The sequence below is a fragment of the Thunnus maccoyii genome, chromosome 6, assembly GCF_910596095.1.
Source record: "Thunnus maccoyii chromosome 6, fThuMac1.1, whole genome shotgun sequence".
In the NCBI taxonomy this organism is placed as follows: domain Eukaryota; kingdom Metazoa; phylum Chordata; class Actinopteri; order Scombriformes; family Scombridae; genus Thunnus; species Thunnus maccoyii.
The window spans coordinates 9,428,639-9,445,386 of record NC_056538.1 but is presented as its reverse complement, the minus strand read 5'-3'; the positions used below and the strand labels follow the sequence as shown (position 1 = coordinate 9,445,386).

General features: G+C 45.6%; 1 protein-coding gene across 2 annotated transcripts in view; it reads left to right on the top strand.

Moving 5' to 3' along the window:
- Nucleotides 1-15,173, top strand: part of ssh2a (slingshot protein phosphatase 2a) — a 30,044-nt gene extending 14,871 nt beyond the window's left edge. For both annotated transcript variants that reach the window (XM_042414862.1, XM_042414861.1), the window contains 13 exons: nucleotides 4,452-4,564; nucleotides 5,231-5,295; nucleotides 5,522-5,643; nucleotides 5,877-5,942; nucleotides 6,106-6,171; nucleotides 6,801-6,995; nucleotides 9,677-9,770; nucleotides 10,041-10,169; nucleotides 10,401-10,447; nucleotides 10,816-10,962; nucleotides 11,069-11,269; nucleotides 11,365-12,298; nucleotides 12,858-15,173. In XM_042414862.1, the coding sequence (XP_042270796.1) occupies nucleotides 4,452-4,564; nucleotides 5,231-5,295; nucleotides 5,522-5,643; nucleotides 5,877-5,942; nucleotides 6,106-6,171; nucleotides 6,801-6,995; nucleotides 9,677-9,770; nucleotides 10,041-10,169; nucleotides 10,401-10,447; nucleotides 10,816-10,962; nucleotides 11,069-11,269; nucleotides 11,365-12,298; nucleotides 12,858-14,540 (3,862 nt within the window). In that variant the 3' untranslated portion in view covers nucleotides 14,541-15,173. The remainder of the gene's footprint in view (nucleotides 1-4,451; nucleotides 4,565-5,230; nucleotides 5,296-5,521; nucleotides 5,644-5,876; nucleotides 5,943-6,105; nucleotides 6,172-6,800; nucleotides 6,996-9,676; nucleotides 9,771-10,040; nucleotides 10,170-10,400; nucleotides 10,448-10,815; nucleotides 10,963-11,068; nucleotides 11,270-11,364; nucleotides 12,299-12,857) is intronic.
- The last annotated feature ends 1,575 nt before the right edge of the window (nucleotides 15,174-16,748 follow it).

The window sequence follows — 16,748 nt, the reverse complement described above, 5'->3', positions numbered from 1 at the left end:
CGCCGCACTTTTTTTTTTTTTTTTTTTTTATGTGTATGTGTCGTGTATCTGTTTTCCAAAGGAAACAGAGACGGGTGAAACGTGACCGACTGAGGTGTGTGTTTGATTGAGTGCGAGAGACCTCGGCAGCTGAAGAGAGATATCTGCAAGCGGATGTAGGTCAACGCTTATGCTTCGTGTTTACGTCTGTGTACGTGTGATGCGTCTAAAATCAAATAACCTGCCTAACGAGGTTGAAGTTTTCATAATTAGCTCCAATAAATGACGTGACTCAGTGTAGCTCCAAGTTGTTGCCACGCATCAGGTTGTTTTTGTAAATGGATGTGTGTCCTCGAGGTTCCACGTGTTATGAAGTATGCAAAAGTTATGGGTTTTTTTTATTTTTTTCACCACAGGCTATCAAACTGTGAACTAGACTACTTATCCTGCCACTGTTTGTGCTTTTGCCCCATTTTTTTTTATACCAGCTGAGCTCCGTTTGGCCTCATTTGACCAACATGAAATTATATTTTACTGAGCTTCCTTTTTTTTTGTCTGTATTTTGTCAAAACTGTGAGTTAAAATCAAAATAGCGCTGCATGCCTGCCTGGTCAGGCATGTGGAGTTCACTGAGGTCTGCGCTCTGTGTTGCCAAAGAATATGGCACAAAGCTAGTGGTCATCAGTCACACACACAAACAGATGACAGTGGGTCTGGGCAGGTCGTGTTGACTGGCGTCTGTGCCAGTCGATGAAAGTCTATCTTTAGTATGACCTGGTATCTTCCTTTCTCTTTATCAGTCATGACCCTGTTCTGCTCTGACTACCCTCATCTGCTGCAAACACTCTGCAGTGGAATCGCAGTGAATCTTTTTTATGAGGGGGATTTGCAGAGGAAGATGACATGCAATAGAGGTTCCCGGACAGACTCGACTGCAGGATGTTGCATTTCGAATGCCTCCGCTGAGCCGCCCCGTGAACTTGACTTTTCTCTCCCCTCATCCGTCTGTCACCGTCTTCTGCTTGTGACACATTTTCCATGACCTTCCCTGCAAGCAGCAGGGCCTAACGTGCACCTGTGGACACACATACACACACACACACAACAGCTAACTCCCTGTCTTTCTCATGGGCTGTATTTGTCTCGGGTGCGAACTCATAAGGCCTTAGCAGGGCCTGCCCTGCATACAGCCAGGCCCTATATTTATCCCACTCTCCTCCTGAGAGTGACTAATATGGGCACGTACAGAGGGGGGGGGGGGGGGGGTCACCCACTTATCTGCCCACTATGTGGAGTGGTCCTTACATAGTGATGATTGTGTCCGTGACTGTTGCCCTAACAAGTACCTACCGCTTCAATTCTGCCAATGGCCTGAGATGGCTACATGCCAAAAAGATGACCCACCCCACTCTGTCCTGCACACTCTGACTGGCTCCTCTTTCTCATTGTCCAATCCTACACAGCCAATCCTTCATTCACACTTAATGAAGTCAATTTTAATTGAACTTGTTGTGTTTTCCATTTCCCAACCTGCTCTATCCATCTCCATTAATATTTTTGCCCTTGAATCAGCGATTCTGATTAATACCCTGTGTGGTTGTTCATTATAACATCGTGCTCAACAGAGATGTGATGTAGGTAGTTCATCTGGGTGCGTACGACAGACGGGGTGGTGTCGTTGTCAGTCTGTCTCGGTGCGTTACAACATATTTATCAGTCCAGTCTACAGGCAGCTGTTTTATGTAAACTGGCAACTTAAACATCAGGAAAGAGTCTCATAGATGCTGAGATTTGTAGATTGCGTTCACTGTCAGTCTGAAAATATGTTTTTTGTGTGTGGAGTCAGTGGATGGTGATATGTGTGTGTGAGAGTATGCTTTGTCTTTTTCATCGTATCTTTTTCTTTTTGTTGTGTGTTGTATGTTTTTAATGCTGTAGCACTTTGAGACTTACTGCACTTACTTACACTTAATGCATTATTATTATTAGTAGTAGTGCTATTAGTGCAGTAGAGACTCATTTGCAATAATCTGAGCACATACAGGCTTCAGAGTTAAACTTGTGCAGTGGGCCGTCGCTGTCTCTATGTCAAAAAGAAGTTTCTATGTACAGTAAGTCGGCCGAGCTCTTCTGAATGCAGTCTATCAATAGCTGAGACTTTAAAGGACTACTGTATTTTTAGCAATTGGAGTTGAGTCGTTCACCCCCCCCCCCCCCCCCCCCCACCTCTCCAATCCTCAGGCTTAGATTCCACTTTCTCAATATGTCTTTGTGCAGGTGTAAACGTGTGTGTTTGCGCGCACGCACGTGCACGTGCACGGCCTTCCATGCGTGATTCTCAGAGAGTGTGAGTGTTATATTACAGATGACATTGTACAGTAGCATTGCTATACATGGTCATTGCCAAGTACATTAGTGTGTGTGTGTGTAAGCACAGTGGGACGTGATACAGCAGGAATTGAGGAGAGTGATGGAAGAGAAAAGTAGGACAAGAGCTAAAGTTATGAGAAATGCTGAAAAGAGGAAGCGACGGGAGAGAAGGGGGGGGGGGTTAGTGAGAGGAAACAGCTGGGTCAAGGGTGGGTGGGTTGTGGGAAATAAGTTCAGCACAAGCCGGCTACGGTTTTGTTTTTTCTCTCTCGTCCCTGTCGTCTGTCTGTCCTGATTGTGTACTGTATATCCACCGTCTCAGCAAAACTCAGGAAGGGCAGTTGGACGGCTAGAAGGATGAAGAGATGAAGTTACAGGGAAAAATGGGATGACAGGAAGCCTAAATGGCAGAGGCAGCGCTGGACTTTTTTTTTTTTTTACCTCGAGTGTGAAACTGAAGAACGGTAGAACCTGATGAACTGTAGAAGTTGGGTTCACGGAGTGTAGACTTGCATAAACGTCCTATTATTATCCATTAACCCTCAGAATAAGCACATTAGCTAAGTGTTTGCACAATTTCAAAAAATACACATGGCCTCGATGTCATCACCTGCCTTTAATGATTGCAGAGATCTGCAGAGTTGTGCAGTTGTCAGTTCCTTCTCGTCTCAGTGTCTGGCCCGAGGCTATGAAACTGCCCTTATTCAAGTTCAGCAGATCAGGTTACTCCTCTACTAAGATTTTATAACTGCAATATTAGTTCCATTTTATTCAGAATGTAACTGCTTGGAGCCTTTACTTTCACTGATATTCAGTACATTTGACCTCTTTAAAATCAGATTAATTTAGGCTAATGTTCCATGTAAGATATTGGATGCGAAAAAAGGAAAAAAGACCAGACATCAGATTATTATAACTATAATAGAAATGCTATAAAAGTAACAAAAAGGGATTTCTCTAGAAATCTGTTTAACATTAAGACCCGTTAAGTTAGGCTGGCTGTAGTGACTGTGGCTGCACACGTTCCTGTTCCTAGACGGGCTGAGTTCCTGCCAGCTCGAGCTGCGACTCCCAAGTTTGGCACAACCTGCAGAGGATGGATCCCTCGTCGCTCTGCAAGTGCTTCTACAAATCCAGATGACCGTTTTTCTAAATGCATTATTTTCTCTAGCAGTAGTACTCCCTGCGTGTGCTATATTCATTGATTGTCACTCATGTGCGTGTTGTGTAAGGGGCGGACCTCTTTGTCAACATCATCAAGGTTATGCTTTGCTTTCGGCTGCCATTTGACACGGTCATAAGCGGCTGCAGAAGTAGGTCTTTCAACCTGTTTTATTCAGTGCCTTGTGCGACTTGGGTTAGTATGCCACACAACAAAAACCCAGTCACTGACACACATGGAAGCACACTGGAGATGCTCACATGCACACACACACACACCTCAGTGTTCGGTATCCAGCTGAAACACTGACCTCAGTTTATAACTCGTCCTCCTCAGCGCAGTGACTTCAGTCACCGTTAATAAGATTAAGTGTTCCAGAGAGAGGAACAGAACCCCGTTTAATACGACCTGCTTTGGTGCTGTAGCTGTGTACGCTGGCCAGCTCTTATCTCCGCTGCAAACATTGCGGAGGAGGGGACTCGCTCTGTCTTCCTTCTCGGACCCCCGGTCTCCTCCCAATCCCCCCCCATCCCTCCCTACTGGCAGCTGTTAGAGTGAGTAAGTCTGTGTGTGTAATCCAGCTGTGTGGAGGAGCAGAGAACATTGTGTTCTGAGTTCACATTGGGGCTTGGATCTTGTTTTGCATGCATCGGTCTGTCAGTTCTGATTTGGGGAGCCTGCAGACCGGAGGCTGGCTGAATGGAGCATTGTGACACTGACATAAGCCCATGACAACACTTATCTGTTCCCTGTCCTCATCTTCTGTTTATTATGAGAGGTTGAGGTCAGCATGTGCAAGGAAGCGATTGCAAATGAAGTATATTTTTATGACATAACTCAGACGAATGACGAAAGAGAGAAGATGTGATTAAATCATTTGGCTAAACTGCTTGCGTTTGAAGCTTCTATTCATGTCTTTTTCTTTTCTTTTCTCTTCTAGTATCAGTGAGAGTTTTCTCACGGTGAAAGGTGCGGCCCTTTTTCTTCCCAGGGGAAATAGCCCCACGCCTAACTCTGCACCTCGCATCAGCCAGCGCAGGAACAAGCACACAGGTAAAGACTTGTACACACAAACACACACACACACACAAAATGACAGCTGCAGCATCTCCCACCAGCGTCCTTCCACCTCGTTTGACTTTCAGCCCCAGAAATGAACCCAATGAAGAACTTGAGATTAAATAGCAGAATGTTTTCAAATGGACATTCCTGTGCAGCATCATGGGTAACAGCTGGTGTTAACTTAACAGAGGCTATTTCACAACAAGGCAGATAAGCTCAGTCAGTCCGTTGCTGCATGCAATGTGTTGGCCTGCTAGGATATTTGAAAAAAACTTTCAAAGAACATGTGCTTAAAATATGTTGACTGATTTGGATGATGAAAATGAAGTTTGAAAATCACAAATACGCCACCGCTCGCGGAGAAAGACAGATGTAGATGAAGGAGTCGTTCAGCCTTTGCGATATAAAACGGGCTGATTACTAACTATAAATAGCATCAGATACTGTGTTTTAAAAACAGAAAGAGGGCAGGCTTTTGTATGTATTCACCAATGAGGTAGGCCTAAGGAAGGGAGACAATGCACTGGAAACTTACCACAAGGGAAATGATACTGTATCACGGGTCTTATGTCAGTCTTTTTAATGCGCAGAATCTGATTGTTGTCAGGAGACTAAAGGAGGAAAATGATGTTAAATGTTAAAATGATTTCTGTCTAGGTGACCTCCAGAAACATCTTCAGACTATGTTCACTGTGCTGCGGCCGGAGGACACCATCCGACTGGTGAGTAACACACAAACACGCTTCGAGTACTAGTAATAAGCACTCTCGCCGTGTCTCTGGGGTGCCTGCAATATAAGAATAGTGTAAAACTGTCTCTTTATATGTGCTATAAGGAGAAATTACTGTAATAACTGTAAGTGAATGAATGAATTTGGAAATATATTTCCTCTTTGTTAATTTCTCCCCCTCCCCTTCGTCTTTCTCCCCTTCCTGTGTTTTCTGGCAGGCTGTTCGTCTGGAGAGCTCCTACCCTCAGGTAACCCGCTACATGGTGGTCGTCTCCACCAATGGTAGACAGGACACGGAGGAGAGCATCGTGCTCGGCATGGACTTCGTTTCCTCTGATAGGTCAGTGCCACGGCAACAGCACAACACTCGGTCTTTTAGTGTTATTTTTAAACTCTCATTATATTAAACACTTTTAGCTAAGGAGAGACGGCTTGTCAGGCCCATTTGTATTGTTTCCAATTGTTAAAGTAGTGCACTATACTTACGTAATCATAATCAGAAAAAAACACACAGTCAAATCAGTGTTTCTTGTTTTTTTGTGCTGTTGTTTAATATGTTAATTTTCCTCCCAGCTGCTGCACAGTGGGTCTGGTTCTACCTCTGTGGAGTGACACTCTGATCCACTTGGATGGAGACGGGTAAGACACCACACCTACGTCGTGCTTCCTCTTACTGTTCCCCGGGGCGACTGCTCCGCTGACTTGTTTTGTTTACATTTGGTGTTCTTATTTAGGTGTAAGTAGTTCAGTCGGCGTTGTGAGACAGCTATAAACCCTCTCTCTCTCTTCCTCTCTCCCGCAGCGGTTTCAGCGTGTCGACGGTGAACAGGGTTCACGTTTTCAAGCCGGTTTCAGTCCAGGCCATGTGGTGAGCAGCCTTTTCATTCTACACAGCAAATGTCAGAATACTAATTTGCAGCTACACAAAGTTGCGTTAAGGTTGCAGGCTTCGAAAGACTGTATTGATTTGCACTCCTCCTTCGACTTCGACCTCCTAGCCTCTTCTGTCTTCTTCTTCTTTTTTTTCCCCTCATCATCTCTCAGCTTACCAGTTTCTTTTTTTGTCTCTCCCAGTTTCACATGCCAGTCCTGCGTCTTCATTTCCGTACTTGTTGCCTTAATTTCCTCATTTTCTTGTCCCTTTGCTACTTTGCTCTTCCTTTGATCTCCCTCTGCCTTCAACATCCTCTGATACCTTCATTAATCTATAGTTATATCTCAGTATTATGTCTCTTTATCCCCTTTATAATCCTTCCCCTCTCCTCTCCTCACCTCCCTTGTCTCTCTCACTAATTATTCAACTCATCTACCTCGTTATATTCCTCATATATCTTGCCATCAGTTTTTCTTTCTTTGTCTATTGTCACAGCATCTCTCTCAGTCAGGCTTTTAATAAACACTGTCATATTCACTACAAATGTTACCTTTTTTTTTTTGCTCCTCAAGACAACCTCTCAAATACAAATCCTCTTTTTTTTTTTCTCGCTGTCTGCTCAGGTCGGCCCTCCAGTCACTCCACAAAGCGTGTGATGTGGCTCGCTGCCATAACCACTACCCAGGCAGCCTTTTCCTGACCTGGGTCAGCTACTACCAGAGCAGGATCTCATCCAACCAGTTCTGCATCAACGAGTGGAACGCCATGCAGGACGTCGAGTCGCACCGTGCCAATTCACCCGTTCTCTTCACAGACCTGTGAGTAGAGGCGGAGAGCGAAGGCCACCTGAAAAACACACACACACACACACGTCCGTAGCTCGCACCGATGATGGAATATCTGTGCGGTTTGTGGTGCATTCCAGACAGGGAGTCAGTTTTCGTTTTGTATGCACATCCCTCATTGGCATGTGGTGCAAAATTCCTGTGGTTTGAATTGTGAAATTTGTCAAATGATGGGATCCATAAGAAATATTATAGAAGAGGAAGTTTAACTAAGAAATTCCCAACATTGTTGAAATTCTGGTAGTTGTTATACGCCAAGAACTGTTACAGCTCCCTATCTCAAATTATTTACATTTTGCAAACAAAGACTGACATAAATTTTAGTAAGACAAAAAATATATTGATTTTAGAAGATGTTTTTCTGTTTTTGATGGAACAGAAATGCAATAATTGTGATAATTCCAGAAAGGCAAAGGCAATCTTTGCATTTCTTGTACATCCCCATAATTAAACAAAAAGTTGGAAATACTTTGCACACACATGTGCATGAAAAATGAAGAGAAGTGTTCTGAGTTAACAACTGTTCTGAAATGACAAACCACGAAGGAATTTGCTACATTTAGAGGAGCTTTGGTTATTATTAATGGAATGTTGCATTTCAGCAACATGTAAAAGTATACCCAGACTTGCATATCTGTCTCTCTCTCTCTCTCGCAAATGTACACACTTGCATCACAGATTCCGAGAAAGTCAACGTCGGTAACATCTTCACAACATTGTTGCCCAAACTCTCTCACGTGCCGACAGCGTTGCTTTACTGTTACAGCAGAGTATCGCAGGTCATTGATCTCCACAGCCTTGGACTCAGGAAGTGAGGTCACGTGCTCTCTTTAACCTCTCAGTGTGACAAGCAGCAACACTGACAGACACAAACAAAAACAAAACGGGAACAAATATTAAACCACGTGCAAATAAATATACATGCTCATAAACATATATATGACTTCTTAATCTTTATGACACAGAGTTGAACGCAGAATTGTCAACAAATCCATAAGGAAGTAGAGAAATTGGAGGGAGGGATACAGTCGGCTGGATTTATGTCTTTACTAATACCAGGGAAATTCCCCTCCCTGTTGCTTAGTCACGTGTCTCGCTACCTATTTGGAGCGTCTCTCTCTCTCTCTCTCTCTCTCTCTCTCTCTCTCCTGCACACACACACTTCAGAGACCCTTGACCGTCCAAAATAGCTGAGGCTTTAACTGGCTTGATTTACGTTTGGAAAAAAAAAAAAAGGAATCCAGACAGACGCATAGGTAGACCAAGTCTGGGATGGACAGAAGCAGGTGGCAGGCAAAGAGAAGTAGGTAGAGGATGGAGGATTAAAGAGAGCTATTCTGCCGCGTGCACCTGATGCCCCCCCCCCTGAACTGATAGAATAGAGGAGCTGGGAATAGAAAGAAAAAATCCGTTCCACTTGACAATCAAGATCAAGAATCAAGAAACACCCATATTTACAATCTGCTCGGAAAACTACTTCACACTCTTTCCCCGCAGGAGGTGTGTTTGCACTCAAACGCACTTATCATTAAGATTGCCGCCCACGCTTTAACAACACACGCATACAAACACATATTGTTTATCTTCCTGCACGGGGGGTAGCTGCCAAGGCTACGTGACCAGCCAGTGTTTGTTGACATGGCAGCTTATTTCCCTGTATCACCGTTGAATGAAAGTTTGACATAGCAGGAAGTAGTTTGATGTCGGCATGTTTTCATGTGGGTTTGATTTATGGGGATTACTGTGAATTTCAGCGGGCTGCCGCTCTGTGTGCAGTCAAGGAAGTGACATAGAATTTCCATTCTTTAGTTACTCATTAGTACCATTCCTCGTGTCGTCATACATTCGTCACGCACCTCTATGTTTTGCTTTATTTTTCTATCCGTTTCCTTGACCCGCCAACCTCCCTCCAGCTGTCTGCGGGCGTGCCAAGGCTTGTTGTAAGGTTAAAGTGTTACTGGATGCCGGTAGCTAACCCGTCTTTGTTGGCAAGGGTGAACAGCTTCTCTTTCTCTCAACCCTGTGGACTCATTCTCTCGGGGTCAGTCAGACATCCAGTATTCCGATAAACAAGCTGACTGTTTCCAATTTTCCAATACAGATTAATGCTTCAGGCCTGCAGTTACACACACCTGTGTGTATCACACTGCCCCTCTTTGTGACTGCTGACCAACACTGCTGTGTGTTATTACAGTTTGGGATCAGTTAAGAAGCAAAGAGAAAATTAGACAACACAAGAACGACAAGTTCACAGACAAACTGAGCTCTTTTCTCCAGAGAGGTAATTAGGCCACTTGTTGGTATCATCAGTGTGACGTCCAAAGGCTAAATGCGTCCCCCAGCAGAGGGTTAGAAACAGAGTCAGGCACAACAACAGGCATATTCTACAAGGGGACTTTGTTGTGGTTCGCCGGTGGCCAACGCTCTCAGATTTTCTGTTCCCTCTCCAGTTTCTGAGAATCAGACAAAGTGGCAATTCTCTTGTGGAACAAGTAATCTCATTGAGACTCAAGTCAAATGAATCAATGAACAGAAGGAAAGTGTCGTTACTGTGAATGTGAAGGTGGTTCTTTGTGTCCAAAACAGTTTTTTTAGGCTAATAGAAAATGTGCTGAAGGTGTTTTTAATGAAGGTTTTTATGTCTTTCTGTCCAGGCCTACAGAGAGGGAGCGCACTGAAAGGCTGATCAAGATGCGCCTCAGAGAGATCATGATGCAGAAAGACCTGGAGAACGTTACCTGCAAAGAGGTGAGAGGCTTTTATATTTTGGTTTTGCAAACACAGGTTCTAGCTTACCTTGTTTAGATACTCAAATTCTCACCATTGTGCCATTTTTATAATTTTTTTACTTTGTCTGACGTGTGCATTGGACTGCCACTGTTTTGAAATTGAAATCTCAGCTCAGAAAAAAATTGGAAAAAGCTCAGACGTTTTTTTGCCGTCGATTTAGCATTGAATCAGGAGTCAGAAGCATCAACAGTCATGGTGCTTCCCTGAATTGTTGTCATCCTTTCCCAGATCCGGACAGAGCTGGAGATGCAGATGGTGTGTAACCTGAGGGAGTTTAAGGAGTTCATAGACAACGAGATGATTGTCATCTTGGGACAAATGGATAGCCCCACTGAAATCTTCGAACACGTCTACCTGGTAAGAACCCAGAAGCCCTGTGGTCTGTCAACCATGAAACTTCTATCAAATCCTTCTGCTCAACCACAGTGACCAGAAAATCTCACGTTCATGTCAGTTGAGTAACATAGAATTGTCTTTGTTAAAGTTGAGATTGGATCACAGTATAGGATTTAACTGGCACTATGTTCTCCTATGTGTTGAGCGTATTTGTGTACATCTTGATATTGACTGGACCTGTGTTGTCTTCAGGGCTCTGAGTGGAACGCCTCTAACCTGGAGGAGCTGCAGAACAGCGGGTAAGAGATCAGACACTCCAGTACTCTTAAGTTACTTAACTTGCCCTACGAACCACAGTTACTCAAAGGCACACTTACATCACAACCTGTAGACTGACATTTATATATGCGTGCATAAACTAAACACAGCTTATCACAAGCTCCTCTTTTAATAGCACCATCGGTAACCAGTGATTGTCTTTTCAGTTCTCTTGAGCCACCTGTTACTTGTGTTGAAGTCTAAAATAGCTTGAAGCAATGTGTCACCTTTATGGCATTAGCTAAGCTTTCACCGTCTGAATAACTTGCATTGAAAAATGAATCGATGACAGTTTGATGGACATTAAAAGGTCAGGGAGTCAACTTGCCCCTTCCTGTCTGTTATGTAGAGTGCGCTACATCCTCAATGTGACCAGGGAGATCGACAACTTCTTCCCAGGGATGTTCGAGTATCACAACATCAGAGTGTACGACGAGGAGGCCACCAACCTGTTGGAGTACTGGAATGAGACCTACAAGTTCATCACCAAAGCCAAGTAGGCTTGTACACATACACACACACATCTTAAGTGGTCCTTCTTTCTCAATCCAGATCTTGGACTGAAACATATTCTCTCTTTCTTCTGTCCCTCTTTTTCTTAGGAAAGCCGGTGCTAAGTGTCTGGTTCACTGCAAGATGGGTGTGAGCCGCTCGGCCTCCACAGTGATTGCCTACGCTATGAAGGAGTACGGCTGGGACCTGGACACCGCTTTTGACTATGTGAAAGAAAGACGAGCCGTCACCAAACCAAACCCTTCCTTCATGAAACAGCTGGAGGAGTATCAGGGAATTCTGCTGGCCAGGTGTGCTTTCATATAGAAACATCTGTTCACTATGCTCATTGTTTAAGATGACTTCCAGTGTTCATAAATCATTTTATTTTTGTTTGCTTCCGCAGCAAACAAAGGCATAATAAGCTATGGCGCTCCCACTCTGATAGCGACCTATCAGATCGCCCAGACCCATTGTGTAAACCTTCATCCCACTCCCTGGGCCGCTCCGACTCGCACAACAACAACATATCCTCTCCCTCCTTACATCACTTCCTGGGCGTGGCTGTGCTGCAAGCTCTAGGTGCTGAACCTGAAGACTCTGCCAAATCCACCTCTGACTCCCACACACACTCCAATGGTGTGTGTGACTCACCAGTACAGGAGGTGGTCAAATCAGACTGTGAAGACCTCCTCCTGCCCCCCCTGCCAAGACCCAGAGCAGCCACTGTAGTCCCAGAGGAAAGAGTGGACAATTCAGCGAGTGTGGCGGTCACCGTGCCTGTTGCTGTACCCCACCCCCCACCATCGCTCCACATCCTGCCCCCGACCCCCGAACTCCAGCGTGCTCACAGGGGTCCTCCCACACAGCTGTCCAGTCCAGTGCACAAACACAAACCAGTGGAACTGTCCCTTGATTTGCCTGAGCGAAGCAGCTCAGGAGAGATTTCTCCCCTCACTCTAGGATCCACTGATTCAGACACAATAGGACAATCTCTGTCAGATTTACCCAGTGACAAACACAGCCCCCTCAGCCCTGTCACCCTCCCCCCTCTCCCCCTGGTCCTCTCCTCGGGTCCCAGCGACGACAACAACAACCCCAGCGAGTTACCCATAGGCAGTGCCTTTGACAGCCGTGGCGAAGCCGACGGGTCGTCCAACCACAGCGCTGACAGCATCGACTTCTTCAGCGCCAGGGAAAAGTTTCTGGGCTTGGCCCAAGATGGCAGAACACGGACTCTTTCTGAGCAGGCACAACAGAGGACTGTGTCTCTTGACCTTGAGGAAAACAGAGAAACAGAGGTGAAGGAAGAAGAAGAGCGGGGGAATGGGACGAGTCAGGTACAGGATCATTTACCACATAACTTCATGATAGCGTGTGTGGTTCTTTGCTGTGAGCTGCTTGCACCTGTATGTTAACAGTGGACATGCTAAACAGCATCTGTTTGCATATTACAGTTTTCAGTACAGAAGTCGCCCCAAGCTACTCATTTGAACAAATTGTTCCAAGTGTTGTCAGTCAATTTGTGTTTTGTCTACCAAGTTCAGGTGCATTTGTACTGTAGAGCACAACACACCAACAACACACTGCTACTACTATGACTGGAAGTGAAACTAGAAACATACTGGACCAGAATTTGTCTAAAAGGACTGTAAGGTCGCAAATGGACTGAACCAACAACACAGACCTCACACTCTGTCACATAATCTGCATTAATCATAGTGACACCTGCTGGAAGATGAGAGAATAGTCAAGATAATACATTTCTGTATAGTTTAAAAAGTTATTAAAGATTTGTAATAAAATTTCCAAGTAATTAGTAGCAAGTCAGTAATGCACAGTCAATGACTATAACTAATATTATCTCTACATGTCTCTTCTTCTCTTTTTGTCTCTCAGGCGTCTCCACAGTCTGAGGACAGCGTTGACAAAGCCAGCCCTGACCGAACCCCTCACCATGACAACGGAGTATCAGTCCGCCATATTGTCACTGAGATTGAAGCCATATGCCACCCAACTTCTTGCCTCGCTACTCCCTCCTCCTCCACCTCTCCCTCTTCATCTTCCCTCCCTCCATCCTCTCACAGCCCTCAGCTCGTTCGACCGGAACATCAGGGAGAGGCAGAGACCGAAGTCACGCACGGCTCTTTGACTCCGCCTTCACACCCGCAGTCTCCCTCCATGCTGCCGTGCGACTGGCCGGCGGGCTCGGTGCGGCGGGCCACCGAGCAGCTGGAGCAGAAGCTGAAGCAGGAGATGGAGATGGCGGCGTCACAGCGATCCCCACTGCATTCCCCCAGCGCTGAGCACCCTCCTGCCCGAATGTCCCTGTGCTCCCTGAGCACTGAACATCCTCCCCTCCGCTCCCCTCAGCACTCCGCAGAACAAAGGATCACTCAGGGAGAGAACACAGCTGTATCTGCTAAGTCCAAAGACAGAGAGAAGCATACAGGGTCACAAAGACTCAACTCCTCAGGCACAGACAACCTCCCAGACCCTTCATGCTCCCCTAATTCCATTATCAGCCAAGACTCTGGTGCTATACCTATCAGCGCGCACACATCCATAGATAGCCATATGCTGACACAAGCTCAGACGTCATTACCGGCCTCTACTAGTCAGATAGTAGAATCATCTCTAGATACCTCAGCCACCTCTCAAAGACAGAGCCAGCTCCACAGCCAAAACCAGCAGTGTCAGACACAGCCCCAGGCCTCTTCAAACCAAATCACTCTGGATGGGGCGACAGTCCAGGAGTCAGACACAGATGAGAGACTGGAATCCAGTTCCCAGGGCGGGCGAGGGGGCTGTGGCCCCGGCTGTGACGCCAAGAGCAGGCTGGCTCACGGCAGCCAGGAGATCGAGAGGATTCAGCAGACACTGAGAGAGCTGCAGGCTTTCCTCCATGAGGGCATCGGCCTGGAGACGACGGCCAGCCGAGACCTGGAACTGGGGCAGCCTCAGGGGCTGAGAGACGCTATGGACACAGAGCCAGGACCTTGTAAAGGGGCGAGTTCCGAACAGACCCCTCCAGGCCTGGAAGCGGTGCAGCAGCTCAGAGAAAGACAAGACGGGAAGAATTTCCTGGAGCCAGCAGGATGGCACAGAGCCATAGAGCTCGAGGCTCGTATCCGCCAGGCGGGCCTCACCCCCCCTTCTCTCATGAAGAGGTCTGCCTCCCTGGCTAAACTGGACTGTCTGGAGCTGTCAGCCAACGACCTCAGTGACCTGGACCTGAGGTCACACACCAAGACAACATCATCACACTCCCGTGACTCTTTCACCGTGTCACCAACCCACCCAGACGACACCTGGAAGAAGCAGAAAGTGTTGGCTCAAAACACTGAAAAGACCGGTTCGCTCCATAAACACTCATCCTCGCCGCCGTCCCTCAGCTTCTCCTCCGCCCCTCACCTTTCACCGAAAGAGGAGACGGGTGAGAGGGAGGAGCCGGACGGCAGCAGGAGCAGCACGCTCACTACGACGTCATCACGTCAGCAGGGGAGAGGTCACTCGTCGAGACGTTCCCGTAAAGCTGAGAAAAAGCAGCGAGCCGTCACTGTGCTATACAACACCATGTAACCTCACTGCAACGGACTGGAACGGGCATGACTGGAGGCTGCGCAGATGTGTGAAAGAGGCCGCATGATGTGTATGAATGTGTAGCAGGTAAACTGTAGACACTGTGTAACCTCAGATGTACGTAGAGTGTAAGGAAGTCACGAATGATGAACATGTTTGCATGTAAACCACTGGATGTGTTGTTTAAACTGGACTTCAGGTTTGTATGTACAGTAATGAAATATGAATGTCCAAATTAAGACTGAACCCGTGCATACTGTAGCCTATGCACTCCATTATGTCTGTTTCCCTTCTTTTTTTTTTTTTCTTTTTAGGAGCGTTTGTTTTTCAGTGTGTGACCCTCGCTGCCTGTTGAAATAAGAGGGGCTTTTTCTCAAAACATGCACTTTACTGTTTAGATGACTTTGTTTAATTTGAAATCTGTTTCTTACCCCAAAGGAGGATTCGTTTGCACTGATCTCAGTGGGGGCTGGACGGTCTCTGTGTGCGTGTTTTGTTTTTTTTGTTTTTTTTTTCTTTTCTTTTTTTCTAAGTGGACAGACATGTCATTACAGATTTTTAATTGAACCAGGACAAAGCTGATATGATCTTTTTTATTCTGTGCGTTAGCAGTAAATAAATATGGTGAGTTTGTTTTGACTGTAGTTTTGTTTTTCTTCTTTGTGTGTTTAGTCTGTCTGCCTCTTCTCACACAAACACACGCACACAACTGCTTGAAGAGAAGAAATGATGACTATGAACTACAGTTGCTGAAATTTTTGCCAAATGTATAATTACTGTCACCTACTGGCCAGGCAGAGAAGTACAGTTTTAAACCTGTCTTGGAAGCACTGGAGAGGGTGAGAAACAGGAGTTATATTATTGAAAGTAAGAACTGAAAGCTCAGATAGGGTGGAAAAAACAGGTGAAAATCGAGCCCATAACCTCACAGTCAATATAAATCTGCTCTACTTGTCTTTTTAAACTACAAGTAACATGTTTCCTTTAAATTAATCAAGCCCCGTCTCCTTGGGGAGCAATCTCCATCAGTGCTCAGTGCAGCTTATTTCAGGCTGACATTTTACCTACTGTTTCATGTGGGTAATTAAACACCGAGATGTAGGCCACCGGGACACCGGGTGTCTGCTCACAAACACACACACACACACACATAAATCAGATAACACTGACCTGGAAAGAATGACATTAAAGGACTTGGACCAGACTTTTAAAAATACTTGCAGGAGATTAAAAAAAAAAAACATCAAACACACAAGACTCATATGGTAATTTTTAGTAATTTTCTGTGTTTGTGTGTCTTTGCAGGTCTAAGATCCTTTGATGATTTCACCAATTAAATCTGCTTCTGTAGACAGAGCAGACAGGTTAAAAGAAAGAGCTTTTTTTATACACTGCTTCTCCCAAATTGAAGTGTCGTGAACAGCAGTAGAACAGGGGAAATAGCTGAAATACAGAGGAATAAAATCAGTGGAGCAGAAGAAAAAGAGGGTTCAGAGTCAGTATTTCTCTGCCTGGGTACGACGCCTGAGATTGGCATCCTTTCTCTTTGCATACTGATGCTCCCAGCTTCTCTCCGTCTCCGACACACACACACACACATACACACCTTGTTTTATGTCTGTGGCTCTTTACAAATTCACTTCACATACGCCTGCAGTCCAGTGCTTCCACAGTCCTCATGTTATTCATGTCGGGCTGAGTCAGGGCAGAGGGAAGTTGCGGTTGCTGATTCACGGAGAATTGTTTCATTTTTCCATTCTCTCTCACCCACCACCAGCACAGAGAGCAGCCTGGGTGCCCTGGGTGGTATTTCTTAGAGGGTTTAGAGTCTCTAAGCTGTCCTTTTCCTCCCTGTCAAGCCTAAAATAACTACAGGCAAAAGCCCCCTTGGATCTGGCTGAGGCGCTGGGAATCCATGTCAGAGGGAAGATGATGGAGGTGGAAGCTGCTAAAAACAGATCAGCTCTCGCTGGTGCTGTCTGACACTGCAGCTTTCCTATCTCGTGAGAAATTAATTGCTTTTGTCACTGTCCTTCACTGGAGAGGACCAGAAGTTACCGTGTAGAGCTGCAGATGAAACGCAGCGTGGGGTCAAGGGATTTAAAGCATGTGAAAGCTGTCTGTAATTAAAAGAAAAAAGAAAAAAAAAAAACACTCATACATTGCTGCTCCAAAAGATGTTTCTTTATTTGAATCATCATCTGAATT